This window comes from Sparus aurata, chromosome 21, assembly GCF_900880675.1.
Source record: "Sparus aurata chromosome 21, fSpaAur1.1, whole genome shotgun sequence".
Taxonomy (NCBI): domain Eukaryota; kingdom Metazoa; phylum Chordata; class Actinopteri; order Spariformes; family Sparidae; genus Sparus; species Sparus aurata.
In genome coordinates this window covers 10,634,932-10,653,990 of record NC_044207.1, presented here as the reverse complement: position 1 = coordinate 10,653,990, position 19,059 = coordinate 10,634,932, and the positions used below count along the sequence as shown (strand labels likewise).

General features: G+C 41.6%; 1 protein-coding gene across 1 annotated transcript; it reads right to left on the bottom strand.

The window, feature by feature from the left end:
• Positions 1-17: 17 nt before the first annotated feature.
• On the bottom strand, positions 18-8,744 carry LOC115572560 (angiopoietin-related protein 3-like). The gene is made up of 7 exons (XM_030402753.1): positions 5,390-8,744; positions 4,995-5,105; positions 4,281-4,398; positions 3,898-4,011; positions 2,524-2,619; positions 2,016-2,288; positions 18-1,896 (listed from the first exon to the last, which is right to left on the bottom strand). Exons 1-7 carry the CDS (start codon positions 5,894-5,896, stop codon positions 1,679-1,681), a joined length of 1,437 nt encoding a protein of 478 aa, XP_030258613.1. The 5' UTR covers positions 5,897-8,744; the 3' UTR covers positions 18-1,678.
• Positions 8,745-19,059: the final 10,315 nt, after the last annotated feature.

Below are 19,059 nucleotides of genomic sequence, written 5' to 3'. Positions count from 1 at the left end.
TCAGAGTGAAACGACACTGCCCTCTAGAGTTTATTAATGGCTCCTAACATCACCGTACAAAAGAGCTGGCATCATAACCTCTCAGTGCAACATTCAGAACGTTTCGGTATGTGGTAACAGCATGAACATGTATCAGTCATTCATTTATTTTGGCAAGAAAAAAGTTGGTGCATTCACTGTTGAACATCAGGACTGCAAGCAAACTACAGCTCATAATATAGAAAAGGGACATGATGGAAGTTTGTCCTCTGAGTTTTATCACGGATCTCCACACCTTAATTATTATTAGCATTATATGAAGACACAGTTATATTGTTATTTATTTAAATTAATAAAAAAAACAGCAAATGTATCAAAACTAAAGTATGTAAAGATGAATGTGATCTATAGCAGTGGTTCCTAACCTTTACTGCTTTACACCTCTCCATTTATCCAGAAACGGCAAGTAACTTGTGTAACTGAAGCACATGTCAGCAAACTTACATTTTTTAATATCTCCTGACCCCCTCAAGAATTCCTTCCTATCATGTTGGGAACCACTGCTATATAGTCAGAGTCAATGTGACCCAATATAAAAACTGCTCATATGTCAACCCAGTCGCCAGAATGAAATGTTGGCAGTTGACGTTTCTGCAAACCACTGATATGTTCACATTTGTAGGCTACAGATGATAGAGACTATCCACAATACGTGACATCTTACATTATATGTTATGTTATATTTCATATGTTTATGACTTTTATCTCTCGAGGTGGAGGAAATGGTGGTACAGTTAAGCTACGTGACAAGGCCGCAAGACCTTAGTACAATTTCAACTTGTGTTTGTGGCGACCAAGACAAGACAGGTGTAGTAAGCTTACACATGATCTTTTCCCAACCCTAACCAAGTGGTTTTTTTTTTTCCCTGAAACCTTACCAGTCCCTATGCACAGCATTGTCACAACAAAAACGATTGAGATATGATGTCTATGTTTTGTGTTGCAGAGATATCTACTGACATTAGCATGCTTACAAGCTAACTCCACCGTTCCAGGACTGAATCTCCTGTGTTAGTGGTGTAAACACCCCTTGGTATACTCAAGCTTCCAGTAGCACCCCTATCTGTATAGCTAACTGAGGTTTATAGCTAAGGGCAGCTCCAGTTAGCAACAGTTAGCGGTAACTCTGCCCCCAATTTGTTTTGAGTTTGAATTTAATGAACAGCCAATTCTTGTGTATTGGACCACTTACCTAAAGAAACTTAAAACTGCAACGTAAAGAAATGACCATTTTCAACATATCCATGGTTTGCAAAATATACATTGCTAACATTTACTCTGGAGATTGGATTGCATTGGTGCCTTTATGTTTAATGTCCTTCTCCATAACCTTTGACCTTTGAGGGGCAGCGTGTGAAGGCCTAGTTCATGCAATGTGCCCGCTGCGATTCGGTCTAATTCAGATTCACAATACATTTTAAAGTGTTCTATTACATTAGAGACTATCCTGACATGAGCAGCAACACAGTCTTTAGGCTTTCTCCGTTTAGGACACAGCAGCACTTGGCATCAGAAGAAATATCCTCCTCTCTGCCCAAGCCTTCTTGAACCATGGCTGCCCACATGAAGCAGTGCCAAGTCTCTCCTGAAGAGGCCACTGTGTATTGCACTATTTTCACTGGAGAATGTTCATAAAGGATCACTGAAAGACACCTGTCTCCGTGGATGATGAAGAGGACGTGGTACTGAGGGAAGCGACAGGGTGGACAGAGATCTGGGTGAACTTGAGGTAGTGAAAAGCCTTGTGGCCCAGCCCCCACTGAATCCCTCGCCTACGCTCTGAGCGCCCCTTTGCTCTCATGAAGAAATATCTCCCATTCAGGTTGGCATCTCCACAGGCGTTGAACCACCATCCACCTGCAAGATGACATAAATTACATGTTCGTGCAGCTGGCGCTGGATGACAAGTATTCATTAAACCCCGTCCACAGCATTACATGGGATAAACATGTCAACCTCATGCACATCTGCTTCACCTGTGTAGTTGTGGGCACAGTTGGAGTCCGGGTGTTTGTCATTGTCCCTGTCCTTGGTGGAGAACATCATGCCTGTGTGGTTGCCCATGGGGTCCGGCAAATCTCCAGACAGATGCGTGAGGTGAATGGTGTAGTTGCTCTCTGGACCATTAAGGTGAAATTTGTATTCGATGAAGCGCCTGCCCTGTTTCCAGTCTTCCAGCTGGATGTGAAGGATGGAGTTGCCCTGAGCGGCCAGAGAGTGGATCTTCCAGAGACCCAGCCAAAACTCCCCTGTGAGCGAGATATCACTGAGAGGTGAGAGAGCTGACACTATTCAACAAGCGCCTTCCAGATTTGTGACGCACACAAACTCCTCGAGTACAGCTTTGAAGAAGTGATAAAACTGCAAATGTTATAATCACAATACACGCCAAATAATTCAGAATTTGACAGTTAATAATTAATTTTGTGACCCTCCGAAGGGTAATGGTGCTGAAAGTCTCGAGAAAATAATAGTTTCTCTCACCTTGAAAATCTCCAAACCCATTTTCATACTTCTCCCAGGTTTGATCAAAATTTACTGAACCATCTTTCCTTCGCTGGATGACTGTTGCTCCATGGTCTAAATGGAACAAATTGAAAACGTAATTTAAAGTCATAGTATTAAAAGTTTCAGTGTGTAAATGATTCATGCTTACCAAAAGTTTTGAAATTGGTCCAGTAGATCCCTTCAGCTAGAAGTTGCGACACAACTGCAGCAGCTGCGGTATAATCCTTTTGGGGCAACTTGAGCCATCAAAGTTATGTCCACTCCAAGTGTTCATTCACTGACGTAAACTGACAGGCTGATGTAATTATTCAAAGTCTCTGACAACATTAACCTACATAAAAGATTCCTAAGGAGAATTCATTAATTTTTATGAAAAAAAAGATCCTTTATGTAACCAGAAGCAAGTCTCCCCTAAGGAGAAGGCACACTCTGAAATCTTGTGAGAGGTGAGGTGTTTCATTAAGACGACAGCAGAAACATGAGTCAGAGTTGGAGAGGAGTCTGGAGTTTACTTGAGGATCTGCCAGCAAGATTTCTTAGGCTGTCGGGGTTTGATAATGAGCTGATTTACACACTCTAGAGGCACCAACTCTAACAACTAACCTTCCTTTCACACATTACCGAAATGACTAATTCTACAGGAATTGTCTCTAATGTTGTCAGACACGTACAATTACAACCTCAGCCTGTAAGTGGCAATAACAAGCACTTTTTAATGGATGTATTTTGATCGTCGCAGTTCCCCTAATATAAAGGATGAAGCTGACGCAGTTGTTTCGTGGCTGCAAACTGAGGTAATCGACCAGATCGATTCCAACGTTTTTGGTAAATATTAAATAATTTAGACACCAAAGTATGTAAACATAGGGCGCAGGTTCAAAACAACCGGGATTCCCATTGAAGTTTTTCATAAATAGTCTTCACAATAATATACGGCTGCCTTTTTTCAGCAAATGCTATTCGATGTATTTACAGTCTGTAATTGCTTGTCTTTACATTCGTTTTCACTGAAAGTGGCAGAGTCCACCATTCCCATGTTGGGATTAAATTGCCTGCATACTCACGAGGGATTCACAGGAAACAATACATACATGTAATCCAGCATTACTGTTTGTCAATGTATCTCACTGATATCAGCTGTTTACTGTTAGCTCTCCCACAGCTGTGTCACATTAAGTTACAACTTATCCAAACCCGACACTTGCTACAGTTAAGGATTACAATATTAAGTATGACAGACAGTTGGGCATAACAAAGACTACAGTGACATTGACTAGAAGGTCATCCTTAATTAGAAAATAGACTGTTGTCCCGTGCTGCGCTGAAGTTCAAGTGTTAGTGAGACGGTACCTTTGCTCATGTCACAAAAGGCCATGAACGGCACTGCTCCGTTAGGTCTGATGGCGTAGATGCCGCTGACTCGTGCCCCTCTGTTGTACAGCTCATTGCAGTCTGATGGCAGATCTGTGTAAAACGGACCACAAACCTGGTGTCAAACCTCAAGCTGCTCTGAATAAAGATGAGTTGCAAAGTGGTGATCTGGAGCAGAGAACTGCACTTGAAGGTCAGCGGTTCATGTCAGCAGGATAAGCAGGAATCATGTGGCAGAACATTGTTGTAAATTGTGTGATCACAACTTTCATGCTGGCTTCTCTGCTGCATGATGAAAACAAAAAAAAAAAAAGATGACAAACTACTCTCAACATTTGCTCATGTTTCGTCATCGAGCTTACTCATCGTTTCGCTGGTGCTGGTAGAGCTTGAGGTCAGGTAAGGGGTGAGTGTGGGCACTTCACTGCTGAAGATCTCCTGCATCTTCTCCACGGTCTCTTGGGTCAGTGTGTTGGTAATCTGTGGGAAATCATCAGGCAAATACTTAAAGTCGCAGACATAATCCTCAGACGGACTCTGGAGAAAACTGTGGATTAGACAGCAGTCCCACACGTAATAAACATCATACAAAAAGGAGATATTTTCCAAACTTTTTAAGATATGAGCAACAATGTGAATTTTGAGCCCTCAAGACCAAGGAAAATACATCACAGAGGCACCGGCTGAGATTATTAAAAATATGGACAGGTCCTTTATTATGTCTGCACCCTCCAAAGACTTAAAAGTCTAAATTATACAGTGCGGCACCACGACTCCATTAAAGTTTCTAACAGCACATTCAGTGCGATGCCACGATGATGACAGCTCATAGCTCAAAAAGGAGGCAAAAATAATTGTTGAAAATTTCCATGAAAATGCATATTTCTGCACAGCAACAAACTAGAATCCTATTGACTGAGTAAGGACTATGTGAAAATGACTGGGGTGGGGAGTGGGGCATTGATTTCTTCTTTTGTTTTTTGTTTTTTTACAATGACTGAACCGACAGCATGATTCTGGGTGAGAAATATTGAACAGACCCTCTCTCCCCCTCTATTAACCTCTCCAACATTTACCTTTTCCTCCAAATTCTTGATTTTGGCCCTCTGGTGGTTGAGCTGGTCGCTCTGCTCCCTCACGGCCTTCAGTAGCTCCGTGATGCTCTGCTCCTGCGTTTGGATCACCTCCTGATCAAAGAAGAGAGTTGGAATCATGTTAAAGAATGGTATTACTCCATTGTCAATATTATACGTAATACTTTGAGTCTGTAGTGTAAAATGAAGTTAATGATAAAAAATACTTAGTGTTATTAATTCAAAAAGCATATCCTTGCATCCTTGTTGAAAGCTTTTACGGAAAGGGAAGAGCAGAAAAAGTTTGCCATCCCACCCAGAAGGAATTCACGTGTACAGCTAGGTGTTTAGGGTTGCATGGTCCAGGTCCAGGCTTCCTTTCCGAACAGGTGACTCACCCTGAGGCTGTTGATCTCCGCCACTTTGTCGCTCGTCATCAGGCCGTGTGACAGACTGCTCAGCTTCTCCTCCAGGCCCTCCAGCTTGTTCTGCAGGTGGCCCTTCTCCTGCAGCATGCTCTCCACTTTGGAGCTGATCTCGACAGACAGGCCCTTGATCTCTTCGTTGTTGGCCTTCAGCACCACGGTGGTCTTCTTCAGCTCCTCCTCCTCCTCTTTGATTTCACTGGCCATCACGGACAGCTGGTAAAAGGAGCGGTCGAAGATGTTGAGCTTCTGGAAGATGTCGTTGATCTGTCCCTTCGTCTTCTGCACAAACTCCCGCAGGCTCTGACCCAGCTGGAGGAGGCCGTTCGCCAGGAGACGCACATCGTCCAGAGCAGCAAAGCGGGAGCGTGTTTCGGCAGGGGCCTCGGGCTGGGGGACAGGCTGCTCCTCTCTGCCACAGAGGGCAGGGACACAGGCAGCAGCCAGGAGAAGCATTAAGGGAATCAGTGTAATTCTCATGTTGTTGTCGTGCTGCTTCTCCAGCTGTGTGTCGGTGATGTAAGAGCGGCCCTCTGCCTCTGCTGTGACTGGACAAAGCAACACAGAGCGAGGACCCGGGCTTTATACACTGTCCAGAGTCGGGTCAATGATTAACCAGTTCTTATGATCAGTGTCTGCTTTGATGCAGTTTCCTCCGACAGAGTGGACAGCTGGAAGTTGTTTCACTGCAATGTTCAGTCCAACAACAGCCAAACTTCATTAACAGAACGACAAATGTTTAGGATTGGACAAAGTACTTGAATATTTCATACATTATGGGAGTTTTTTGCGATCAACATGTAGAAGCCAGCTCTGAATTTCTCTCCTTGTAAACTGAATATATAACCTGCAGCCACAGGTCGACTTAACTTGGAGAAGAGTCCTTCATCTGCTGCAGCAATGATAAGCGACGGTTAAAAAAATGCATATTCATTTGTGCCGCCTGTGTCTACAGATGTTTTCCTCTGAGCCAGGACAGTGTGACACAGTGTTTTCAACTGACCCTCAGTTACCTGTCATGAGGCCCTGGTCTGTTGTTGTTCTGTGTCTGGTTTATTTTTAAACAGGAAGATGACCCAGTTTACTTATCGGATGGGTTAAGGAATATTAACGTGCAAGTTGTTACGAGTTTAAGATTACACAACACGTATAGTTTCTTTTTTTTTTTTTTTAACCCGGCAGTGGGAAAGTGTGTAGATGTTATGTATTAGCTGCAATTTATCGAGGAAACACACAGTTGTTGTTCAAAGTGAAATCCAGCAACACTGACTGTTTCCTGTGGAAGCTGAGAGCCGCCTGCTCGCAATTATTCATTTATTTATGTCGTTATCTCAAGGTCACGAGTTAAAGGCCATTATATAGGAATTTCGGTTGAGAACATTCAAAAATAAACTGAAAAAAGTCATCAGATTTTGAAAAAGCAACTTGATGTTATACCGAAGACGTCTGTGGGTTGTGGCTGAGATTTTTCTTATAAAGCTGCTAACCAGCTAGCCCCGGCCCGTCCCGTCTTGTAATATCACTCCGAGCTCCCACTCTGGATTTCTGGCTGCATGGCTAACTGAGCTAACTAGCTAACAGCAGCTACAGTTACCAGCAGTTAACAGTTCCTCTTGTGAAATGCTGCCCGCTCTTTGCTTGGAGTGACCTTAGAGGGGTAGCCGGTTCTGAATTACGTAAGCTTTGTTACTTTGAGATAAGAATTCAATCTGTGGTTACAAGAAAAGGATGTTTTCCTCGTCATTACTTATAATGCTGACCATCGTAACAATTGTGGCAACTTATTTAAGCCGAAAGTATTCTTTATTGATGAACACATCGAGTTATCAATCAGGGTCTAACACAGGCAGCAAATGCATTGTGTCTTTCTATCAGAGATAACATTCAGATCAGTCTTGAGAGCTGGAACCAGGTTCGATCAATGAACCAGACACTTGTTTTTGAGTTCTCCACAATTATCCTGTGATCTTGGGAAAACAAAAGCCATTTTCGTGTGATAAATTATCTCATTATCTTGATAAATTAAGGCACTATGAGAAAACCAGCACTGTTATCTCGAGATAATAAAATGATTAACTTGTGTTCTCAAGATAAAAAAACACCATTTCATCCAGTGGCCTGTAACAAAGGCTGACCTGCATTTTCGCAACACTGCTTAGGAAAACAAGTGGCCTAACAATGAAATAACCAGTCTCTTGCAAGTAGGAGTACGCTATATGGTGTGAGTTATAACTGCGTGTCAACACAGGGTGATGACCCCTGTCGTCCTCTGTTAAATGTTAACTACCTGCAGTGTGTACTCAGTAAGAACAGTCCACAACCCTGACTTCAGCCGGGGGCCCTCCGCTCTTCACCACGCACGCCCCCTCAAGTGCAAGGAGGCGTATGTGGTCAACTCATGGAGAAGAGTGAGGCCGTGACTGTTTGCTCTACTTGTACAAGAGCTGGAGGTGGAACATTTACATCATTTATCACTGGACATTTTCTTTCCTTTGACACAAACACCCAAGAGCTACTGTGGGAGAATCTGCCTCTCCCTGCTGATGGACTCTGTGTTCTCCATCAGTGACTAGCATGCCCACATAAGAATAGGTCCACAAGCATGATAACAGGTGAATTGGGTTTTTTAATTTCTATGCCGCTTTCATCACCATCCAGCACTTTGAAGGTCAGTGTCATGCACATGGTCAGCGCCTGCTTTTTCGCCCAAACATTTCATCATGAGGCAACACTTTGGCAACCTCCAGAGACAGTCTGAGGGTCCGCCCCACGTGCCACAAATGGCGCAGGGGCGAGCAGGGAACTGCAATGTCTCACTTTTTTGTCGCTCAGCATTTAGAATTCTCCAAAATGAGAGCAAACAGATTATTGTATTGCTAGGACTTCCCTAAACTCCATAGGTTAGTATCATTTACTGGCATAGAGCGGTGAGGTAGCCGACTGCATTTAGCTAGACACCCTGTGGCAGGCCCTCTCTAAAGCCAGTATTTGGTTTGTCCGTTCTGGGCTGTGGGCTGTGTTGAAGGGGGCCGTAGATATAAAACAATCATTCAAAGGTAACGAACACATCACGATTCTTAGTTTCAAGAGATGAAACCATAATTATGAATAATCAATTTCTGCCAGTGGCCAAATGTGGCTCTCTGACGTCAACATGTCAGTGTGCAGTATCTGGCCTTGGGAGAGCTGGCCTCGAACTGGGCTCCTCCCCCCTCCTCTGTTGGCGTGGGACCTCAGTGACACTCATCCCATCCTTGTAAATGGTCACACGTCATATGATATATATAATATGTTCAAAGTAAAATCAAATATTGAAATGCTAACTATGCTTTGCATTAATTGATTAATTCATTAAGTAATTTATTGTATATATATATATATATATATATATACGTTTATTGAAAACAGGGACAGTGCACATTAATAACATTGCTGTAAATGCGCCAGAATTAGCCAAGAGGCTATTTTTCATCTGTAGTCCCTCGACAGATGTTAAAGTCACCCTAAAAACAGAACAGAATATAAAAAAATAAGATTAAAATTACAAAATTACTGGCCAAAGCAATCTGCAAAACATATTTCTTTATTTGTTTATATGGTAGCCATAGTGGCGCTGTGCCTCCTGTACCGTTGAGTCTTGTTGGATTCTTCTTGTCTGTAGGATCTTTTAATCTTATCAAAATAGATTAAATGTGCAACACAGTCATATAAATTAAATCCAAATGAGTGTTCATTGTGTGATGTGAAAACTGGCAAAATTTGATTGTAAAGTGAAAGTTTATCAGTTGTAGTGTAGAGTGAATGTAGCTTTTAAATGTGAAATTGCAAACTTGACTTTGTTTCACTGCTGTAACCCCGAACCAATAAATACATATTCTATTTTCAAGAGTATGGGAAGGAGCGCCAGATTCAATTGATTAAAGGATGTATCAGTCGTATGCACTCACTTTGACCTGGCACACAAATCATCCTGCATGAAGTCCAAACCCCACGGTTGTTACAATCTCTGGATATATCTGGTTTTAACCACTTTAGAGTTCTGGCTGCACTTAAATATAAATATCAAACATGAGAGGTAACATTTTCCAACAACAGAGCGCCAAAACATACATACCACTCGTACATTTGAACCACCCATAACTGCTTAATCATAATTCAAGATTACCAGATCTAGGATCAGCATGGAAGGGTACACACTCATAGAGGTAGATGAGGGAACTAGGGGCGCTGAGGGGGCTGGAGCACACCCTAAAATGAATTTACAAGAAAGCCTAAATAATTAAGAATAGTTGACGTGGCTGCTTTGACCTATAATATGTTGGTGTTCCAGTTTGCCGCATGCTTTGGTGCGAAATGATCTCAAATTGTTGTAAATTGTTCTTAATGACGATACATGTTATCCTGGCCCTTCAAAGTAACACAAAACCATGGATGTCACGCACCAATTACTATGATGTTATCATACAGACCGGCCCCCCTCAGCACCCCAAACTGTGACCGACTTCCTGCTTGCATGCTCAGACAGACACTTGCCACCTAAAAATATGTGATTTATTTTATTCAGATCATTGCATTATTACCATAATAACGGAAATGTCAAAAAACACCCTCGGCCTTGAAGATGTGACATTGAGGACAGCAATATGTGAATGTATAAATGTAGAAAACCCCTTTGCAAAGCAGAAGATCTGTTTAAAGTGATGCCTGCGTTGTCCTTGATGAACCCAAATAGAACCACATATTACAAAGGCAAAACATGAGCAGCATCTCTGGGATCTCTCCTGCACTCTGTGACAGCATTTGCTTTCACAGTGGTTCACAGTATGTAAGTAGTAATGTGAATTATTTATACCTACTGTATGTATGATTTATCATCCGAATCAATTATTCTATTGATATGAACAAAAATTATGCTTCTTACACTCAAAGTATCAGTTACCATTACTAAGTATCAGTTACTTAAAACATGACACCACATGATTTGCAACCGGTTAGCCACATATCGGCTTTTGTCAGTTCTACGTGCCACAAAGCAAAGATTATTATGTGGTTATTTAGTCAAAATGTCCTGTTGCTAATTGCCCTCGGCTTATGTAGGTACACACAGTTTGAACTGCCTGCATATTCTGTGCACATCAAATGCTTTTGCCACATGTCGAAGTTTCTGGAGAAGTGACATCCTCTTTGAAACACACAGCTCCCATAGTGCCATGAAAAATCACCCCTCTATACTGAATAGTACAGAGCCCGGGAGCTGACATGGAGTGTGTGTTTTTTCTTAAACCCATGCGCGACCAGCCATTGCTGCTGGAGGTCATCATCCATCTTTTGGGAGAACAGTATATTAATAATCACTCCACTAAAGTGTTCAACAGAAGTTAATAAAGTGCATTATTGTTGTGTAATGGTATAAAGAACATGACACGTGTGTCCAGGTGTAGGTTGTATTAGCTATCATGCTAGTCATGTTGATGGATGAGCTGTCAATGTAACAGTAGTTTGGAAATAATTAATTTACGAAATAACATTGCAGAAGATCTGCCAGTCAGGTCAAACAATAAACAATGGATGCAAGGGCATATAGTATCATATCCATGTAGTGAAAGACCTTCCCTTTTCCACGAGATTCTCATTCTTTCTGCTTTAACGGTGGTACTAGCACGATGATTTGTGCACAGGCACACAAAATGATGAGGATGTCTTCCCTGAATTTAATGTCATTCATCCTGCTGACAACATTGGACCACTCTGCCTAAAAGATTTGTGTCATGTTATTTCATAAATTAATTATTTCCAAACTACTGTTACATTGACAGCTCGTCCATCAACATGGCTAGCATGATAGCTAATACAACCTACACCTGGACACTCGTGTCATGTTCTTTATACCGTTACACAACAATAATGCACTTTATTAACTGCTGTTGTACACTTTAGTGGAGTGATTATTAATATACTGCTCTCCCAAAAGATGGATGATGACCTCCAGCAGCAATGGCTGGTCGCGCATGGGTTTAAGAAAAAACACACACTCCATGTCAGCTCCCGGGCTCTGTACTATTCAGTATAGAGGGGTGATTTTTCATTCTAAAAGATTGGCCGACAGAGAGCGAGGAGGTGGAGGCTTCTGCTCAGAGATGGAGGTTGTCTGAGTGCATATTTGCTCTTCATGATTTCCACACCACAGCTATCAGAAACCACAGGATGGCTGCAGTGAGTCTTGTCCCCACTGATGACCGACCTCTGTGTCTGACAGGACCAGTGATTCCCGAGGTAGCCTTCGCGTCTGCCAGGGCTGTCAATATCCTAAGTACTGAATTTTTTGTCTTGTCTTTTTGTCCTACCGCCTTATTTTGGCACGGTGGCTGGATCGATATTTCTTTCGTCCGAGGGCCGTCCTTTGCGTTTGGTGGGGCCAGTGATTCCCCAGGTGGCCCTGGTGTCTGGCTGGGCTGTCGACACCTCGAGCACATGGCAGGTAAGGAACCTTCAGCTTGGTCGCGTGAAGAGAAAGACCGCAGAAAAGAACTCCTAAAGGATTTTGGACAGGAGCAGTCTAAGCAGCTGGGAGAACCTGGAGAACAAATGTGAGCAAATATAATATCACTTATTCAATAATTCAAAGAGCGTCTTACCAGCCATTTAATCTATTCTTCAGTTGAAAAAAGTAAGTACAAGCTTTTTGATCACTACATCGTGTATCCCACACATATGCTTTATGGAGTAATTGAAAGTCCGTCTGTCTTACTATTACACACTGTCCTGGTTTCTTACTCCACATAATGAGCTGCAGCAACAGAAGTACGTATGATGTCCTGTCCTAGTTCTAATATAAACACAGAAACTAATGCCTGCTATTGTGTAAACTAGCTACAAACTGCATCCCACACATGTTTATACACATGCTGTCACTCATTCAGTAATTCAGGTATTTGTCTGTCTTACTAACTATTAATCTTTCCTCTCTCTCTCTCACGCTCCACCACCTGAGCTGTGGCGGTTCACTGTGGAGGAGGAAGGCGAGCACGAACTTCTGACATGTAAACACTGAGACTTCAAATAGCTTATAAAGTAAAGAAAGTCAGTGTCTGCTATTGCTTTGCTAATCTGTTTGCTCATATCACATGCGTATCCATTCTCATCCAACAGATCAAAGATGTCTAACTCATTGTTATCATTATGTATCGCTGCATCCTGGCTGCACTGTCGCCTGAGCTGCTGCTGTTCGCTGTGGACAAAGAAGGTAAGAACAAGCTTCTGACAGGAAGTAAAAATTATCTAATGCATATGCTACTCCTGTTTAACTATAAACTGTCATTATGTTTCATAATTCCAATGTATCTTTCTGCACATAATATCACATTTTTTTTTTCATCCAACCAACAATGATCTATTTTTCTCTCCTCTCATCTTTCTCATCACGTGAGCTGCTGCTGTCCTCTGTGGACTAAAAGGTGGGCTAAATGTATGGACAGTGAAAGAGATGGGTGCTTTTTGAAAATCCTGTCTATCCACGTAATGTCACTTAGCCAATAAATTGAATAATATTTTTCTTACTGACAATGATTTGTCTTTTTCAGCACCCTGAGTTGCTGCTGATCAATGTGGAAGAAATCAGAGGAGGCCCAGATTCGACATCTTGCAGTACATCCAGGGTTTCCTTGACGAGAAATATGAACACGCACTCCAGACTGGAGACAGACTGGAGACAGATTGGAGAGCTGGTTTCAACACAGAACAGGCTGGAGAGCGGTGGTCATCTGTGTTCCAGTCTGTAGCATAATAAGATTACAAAAGAAGAACAACTAGTGCTTATGAGATTTGACAAAGCTGACTTCTTTAGATATTTTTCACTCCAATACTTTAAAAGATGGAGTCTATCAGTCTCATCTTGGGTAAAACAACCTGTGACAGATAAATATTAGAGATTATTCAGTCTGCAAGCCAACAATTACTAGTCTATTAGTCTAATTTAGTTATAATAACCCTTGTGTTCATATCAACACCACCACACAACTCCTGGATAAGTCAAGACAATGATCTCATAACACTGCATCTCAGTGTGCAATTGTTTTCACTGAGATTTTGCTGTTTTAACATGTTTTGATTGAATCAAATTGAGGGAAAACTCAAACATTGAATGTTTAACTGACCGTTTGAAATGAATTGAACTGAAATATTATATTCCCCTCTTACATAATAAAAAACAGTCAAACATCTTTATTATGATATGATAGGGCAGGACTCCTCCTGTGTCCCTGGCAGCTCTGACAGAGGTTGTAGATCAAATTTCACAAAGGCAGCCTCCCAGCAGTTCACTGAGATCACCGTGTCACAACACTTGGCGTTGTTTTGTATAAAACTCATCTGACTTCTGAAGTGACACTGTGCTTTGTGACATTTTTCTAACGCCAGGGATGCTAATGTGAATCTTTTTTGATATGTCAGCTGCTTCATAAAACATAAAGTCAAACTGCTCCTAAAACAAGAGAGGAAAAAACAAAAGTACTTGAATCAGGTTAAAGCAACATTATGTAACTTTTTCTTAACCTTAAAATAACAAATCATGCTGATAGTACAGTGTCTTGTGATAGAGTGACCGGCGTCTCTGTCTCAGCCACCCCAGCCTCCTATCACTTGTTTCTGCACTACGTGATTTCAGTGGGAAGGTGGGATCACAGCGTTACATATATGTTTACTTCAACATACACGTTTTCAACATATAACAGTGTTATGATGTAGTTAGTTTTTTTGGAGTTACATACATTTCGTCTGACAAGCTGTTACAGACCTGGGATTTGTATTTACGACAGTAGGTGTGGTACTGAGAAACTGAAGGGGGCGCCAAATCACATAAAATAATAATTTCAAAGAATCTTTATCCAACACATGGGTACTTACAGGACCATAGGGCACCAACCGGTTTTGACGTTGAAGGTCTTCATCAGGGTACAAAATGGTGAACAAGATCAATGTAACATTTTTACAAACCTGGCAAGAGGTGCCACCCAGTCTTGACTGAGTGAATGCAGGTGGTGATATCGATGGACCCCAAGAGGAGTCTTGCATCCAGGTTTACAAATCCAAAAAGTTTCCTGTTGTAGAAGTCTGTGTAAATGATCCACAACACTGATGGACTCCTTTACTAATTCTAGACCCTCTCTTCTCTAGGACGAATCACTACTATTATGTACCTCTTTAAAGTCTTTGTCCATGGGGTGGTCCTCATTCTGCATGTTTGTGTCCTGAGTTTATCCTTAACATTGCTTTTACATAAAAGTCCCTCTGATTGTGACGCCTTCCTGTTTTCCAATCTGTCTTTGTTTGAATTACATTTGAACCCCACTTACATGTGTTCAGGATCTAAAAAGCTTTTGACTCTACCAGAGGGTTTCTTCAAACATGCGTCCTTTTTAGATGACTGCGTACCAATATTTTCTTCTATAATGTGAGCTCATTTGTAAAAATAAAAAAATAGAAAAGCTGGTGATGAGATTTAGTGCTATAACGTGTGGCAGCAAATGAGCTGGATGACATTCTCTCTCTTCTGTAGGACTGAATGAATGCCCCCGAGGTGTCGTTTTCTGCCAGGAGCCATCAGACTGTACAATGTTTCTTACCTCCCAGACGTCTGCTGGAGGGTGCTGAAGCAAGTCTTCTGCACCATGTACTCAAACTGCCCTGTTTCGCTCTGTGCACATTGTTCACGTTGGTCTGATCTGTGAGTCATTTGCTTCCATTACGGAAACATGCAATTTTCCCCCTCCTTCCATTATGACAATATAATGACAGTGATATTATGAACAGATGAAGATGCATTTTTCTCCCCGCCTCTCTGTCCAGACATCGGACTCAATACGATTGAGATGACTGAGTTAAGTGTAATTCGCTTCTGCAGGTTTTCTCAGCCTGAATAGACAAATGCAGCGACATGATCAGGTTATACTGCTAATGTTTTGTTTTTATCAAAGAGGGCCAAAATGCAGGGGAAAAAGAAGACAGAGAAAAGGAAAAGAGGGAGATTTTATGAATAAAGCTGAGCTACTGATCTACAATACACACACATACACACACACACACACACACACACACACACACACACACAGACTGTTTATGTGCTTATTTAAAATCAAATGGCCTTTGGTTTTTTTGATTCTTTCTGTTTCTGATGTGAAGTAGGTAGCCTTTAACATTTTCTGAGCTTGTTGTCAGCGTACTGGGATAAACAATCCAAAGTTTTATTCCAAAAGGAGATATATGTATGGGACCAGTATTTTGATCTCCTTAATTCCCTAATTGTATCCTTTAAAACTTAAAATAACATAAACCATCAGCTTCATGAGTTGGGTTTTTCTGTCAGGGATAAAGTAAGTTAATCAGTAGGAACTAGATCATTTTCATGAATTGATGGTGATTTGTCAATAAACAAACCTTCAACTGCCATGCAGATTATTGGCAGATTGGAAAATGAATTACTTTCTGTTTTTCAGCTGATTGTTTCACATGCTGCTGGTGAGCCATACCAGTCTTAAACACATCCTACATTGCCTCATAGCCTTAATGTAAACAGTAATACTGGCTGATCTATAGTCTGAAGCTGACATCTTTGGTAGGTTTCTAATGATTTCATGCTGCTTTACTTAAAGCTTCTGCATCATTCATTCTAAATAAGCCTAGTTGTCAAGGGTCTGTGGCCTCCTGGTCAAAAGGACGGTCTTGATTCATAGGTCACTGTTACATGACTACTTACGCTGTTTTAGTTGGCCAATGCAGCTACAGCACAACCTGTAACTCCCCTGACCACAAGCCACAGTTACATAACAGACATGAAATGGGGAAGACGTGCGCTGTGACCTTTAGGTGGACTGAACTACTTTAAACTTTTCTGTCTGTTTTTGTGTCAGTTCAGTTGTCTGTAAATGGAACTGATTAGAGATATTGGTAAGATTGGCAGGATTCTTTTTTTCAGTGACATGAAACTCCAGCGAACACTCCTCTGAAAACATCACAGGATCTTTGCTGAAAAGAGGACCTGCCTCCTGGCAGTGTTTGACTTGCCTCCAGCTATACTTTCCACCAGTAGGCAGCTTCCACAAGTAATAACACTTGAACGGGTGGAAAATTATAAACCCTGCAGCCAGCAAGCCTCGTGCCTCATGCATTTCACTCTGCAGGCCAAAATCTTTATTTGTGTAAGTTTGTAAATAGCTACTCATATTTCTACTAATATATTTAGGTATATTACAAAGTGAATTTATTTGCCACTTTTCTCCTCAGATGTGATGCGACCCTAAATCTTTCTCGGAAACTGTCTTTCAGAACATTTTTGCCTGTTGGCCAAGTTTTCTGCAGTATGTGGTCAATCCGTCAGCAGTCATTTGGTGCAATAAAGACTTTTTTTTCTCCCTCTCCCTCCCTCCAGTCAAACCACAATCCCTCTCGGAGTCAGTTGTCTGCTTCGGTAATGGAAAAGGGAGTATTTCTTGCTAATTCTTGCTAATTCCTTTTCCATCCATGGTGGGGCACAAGGCGGTGGTTGCAGTTCCTTGTGAGGCTTTCCCGCTTCATGATTTCATACACTTCATTACCACTGCCTAGTCTATTTTGCTTTCCAGTTAGGCTTAAGTCAGATGCGAGCAAATGGAGACTTTGATAAACAGTTTTCACGGTAAGGCACATACTGTGGGATCCCCATGGTGGAACACAAACATTTCTCTTGGCCCAAGGAGACAAACTGAGCCGGTTGCACCACAACACAAACGTGGACACAACCAAAAAAGAAGGAAACAGAAAAACAAACAAACCTGTAAACATAAGGTGTAAGATGAGAGGGAAATAAAACACATTAGAGAAAATAAAGAGAACTGTCATGTACCTGCCTTCCTCACGCCTTACTTTGTGCGTCCATGGGAAGGGTTCACCACATGTAATGCCACCCCAAACCAATTCGTGGGGAAAGGAAGTGGATTTTAAAACCATCCAACAGCGAGTCTGAACGGGTGTTTACATTGTCTCTAAGTTAGTGTGCTCACAAGAAATATGCCCATACAGTGTAGGTTGACTGTAAAAGCAGCTATGATGCATATTTACTATTCTCGTTAGGCGGCGACCTCTCTTGGCCAACACAATTACGACAACAAAGGAGGAAGTCGGCTGAAGTAGTATAAAGAGAGACAAGTCTGCATAGGGTGGAAACTAGTGTGAAAATAATTAGTGGAAAAAGTTATTTTAACTTACGTAAAGTGCGTAGTTAGGTTACTACCTCACATATGTTTCATAACATCAGTTTGCTTATGTAACATAGGTATATTCCTATATGGTGTTTGCTACTGGAGTTTGTTAGGCTATGGGGGTGGACGTCAGACCCTCTTGCGAAGTCCTGAGCCCTTTTGCACAATTAAAAGTTGAAGGCAAAAATTAAGAGGCTATCTCATTAATAACATGGCCATGATGGAGAAATTATGGAAGTATACATTTTAAAAAAAATTATCAAGTATAACACTATAAACTATAGTCAATACTGCCTATTAGTCCTGACTTGTAACATAACCCTGACTGAAAGACCTGATAATCATAGCCTTTTTTTAACATTATCAGCACCCAGGGGTACAATCCTAACTTTATATGCTCAACTGGGTTATCGCTCATAGCTGCGGTTCATTAACACGCTGCCTGTCGGCAGTTATCAAACTTAGTAAATAACATGAGTTGTATTTCAGTCTCACGTTTTCAGGTACAGCGCTGGCAGTGGCTGGTGAAAAGAAAGATATAGGCTACACACTGTCCGGCTAGGTTAACAAGACAGATAAAAGACTGGAGAGAGATTGACTACAAGCTAGCACATCAACTAACCGTTACTATTAAAAAACACAAGTTTACCTGATAGCTGTTCCTGCGAGTCTTTATTATGTTTTTATTCTTTCCATCACAGAATATATCGCTAGTTCCACTTCACATTGACCAGCTTTAATACGAGGGGGAGGCAGCGTGATTTACTGGCCTAGGACCGGAGTGTGTGTGTGTGTGTGTGTGTGTGCAAAAGCATGTGAGAGGGAGCTTGTTAATGTACGTGTACCGAAGGTAGCAGGGCTGTAGACTGACTAGGAGTGAGAGACGTGTTGGGGAAGCAAGGATATGAAACGTTGGTGGGCCGCCAAAGTCTCGTTAACTAATGGGAAACACTGATATAATATTAGTAACTTGGATATTTTTAGCAAAACCACAAATGTTTTCCTAAACCTGGCAAAACTGCGACTCCAGTCACTGGTACTCTGCAACAGTAATGTGGTTTTGGTAACAGTGATACATGTTGTTTTGGGAGGCACTGGTAATCAACCTATTCCTGATAGAGAGAAAAGTCAGTATGATTCATCCTCTGGGTACCACAAATTACTGTACAAAATGTTGTGCTAATACATCCAGTAGATGCTGACTTATAAACAAGTGCATAAGTCAAAACTTTGACCTGCTGATGGCAGTAAATTAAAAATCATGAGTCACCAAAGTTGGTAAGGTACTTCATCTTGGCACCATGAGTGTCTGTACAGCAATCAAAATGATAGTTGTGACAATTTAATTAAGACTACAAACGTGAACCTCCAGGTGGTGGTAGATGAAAAGTTGGGGGATCACTAATGTCAGTG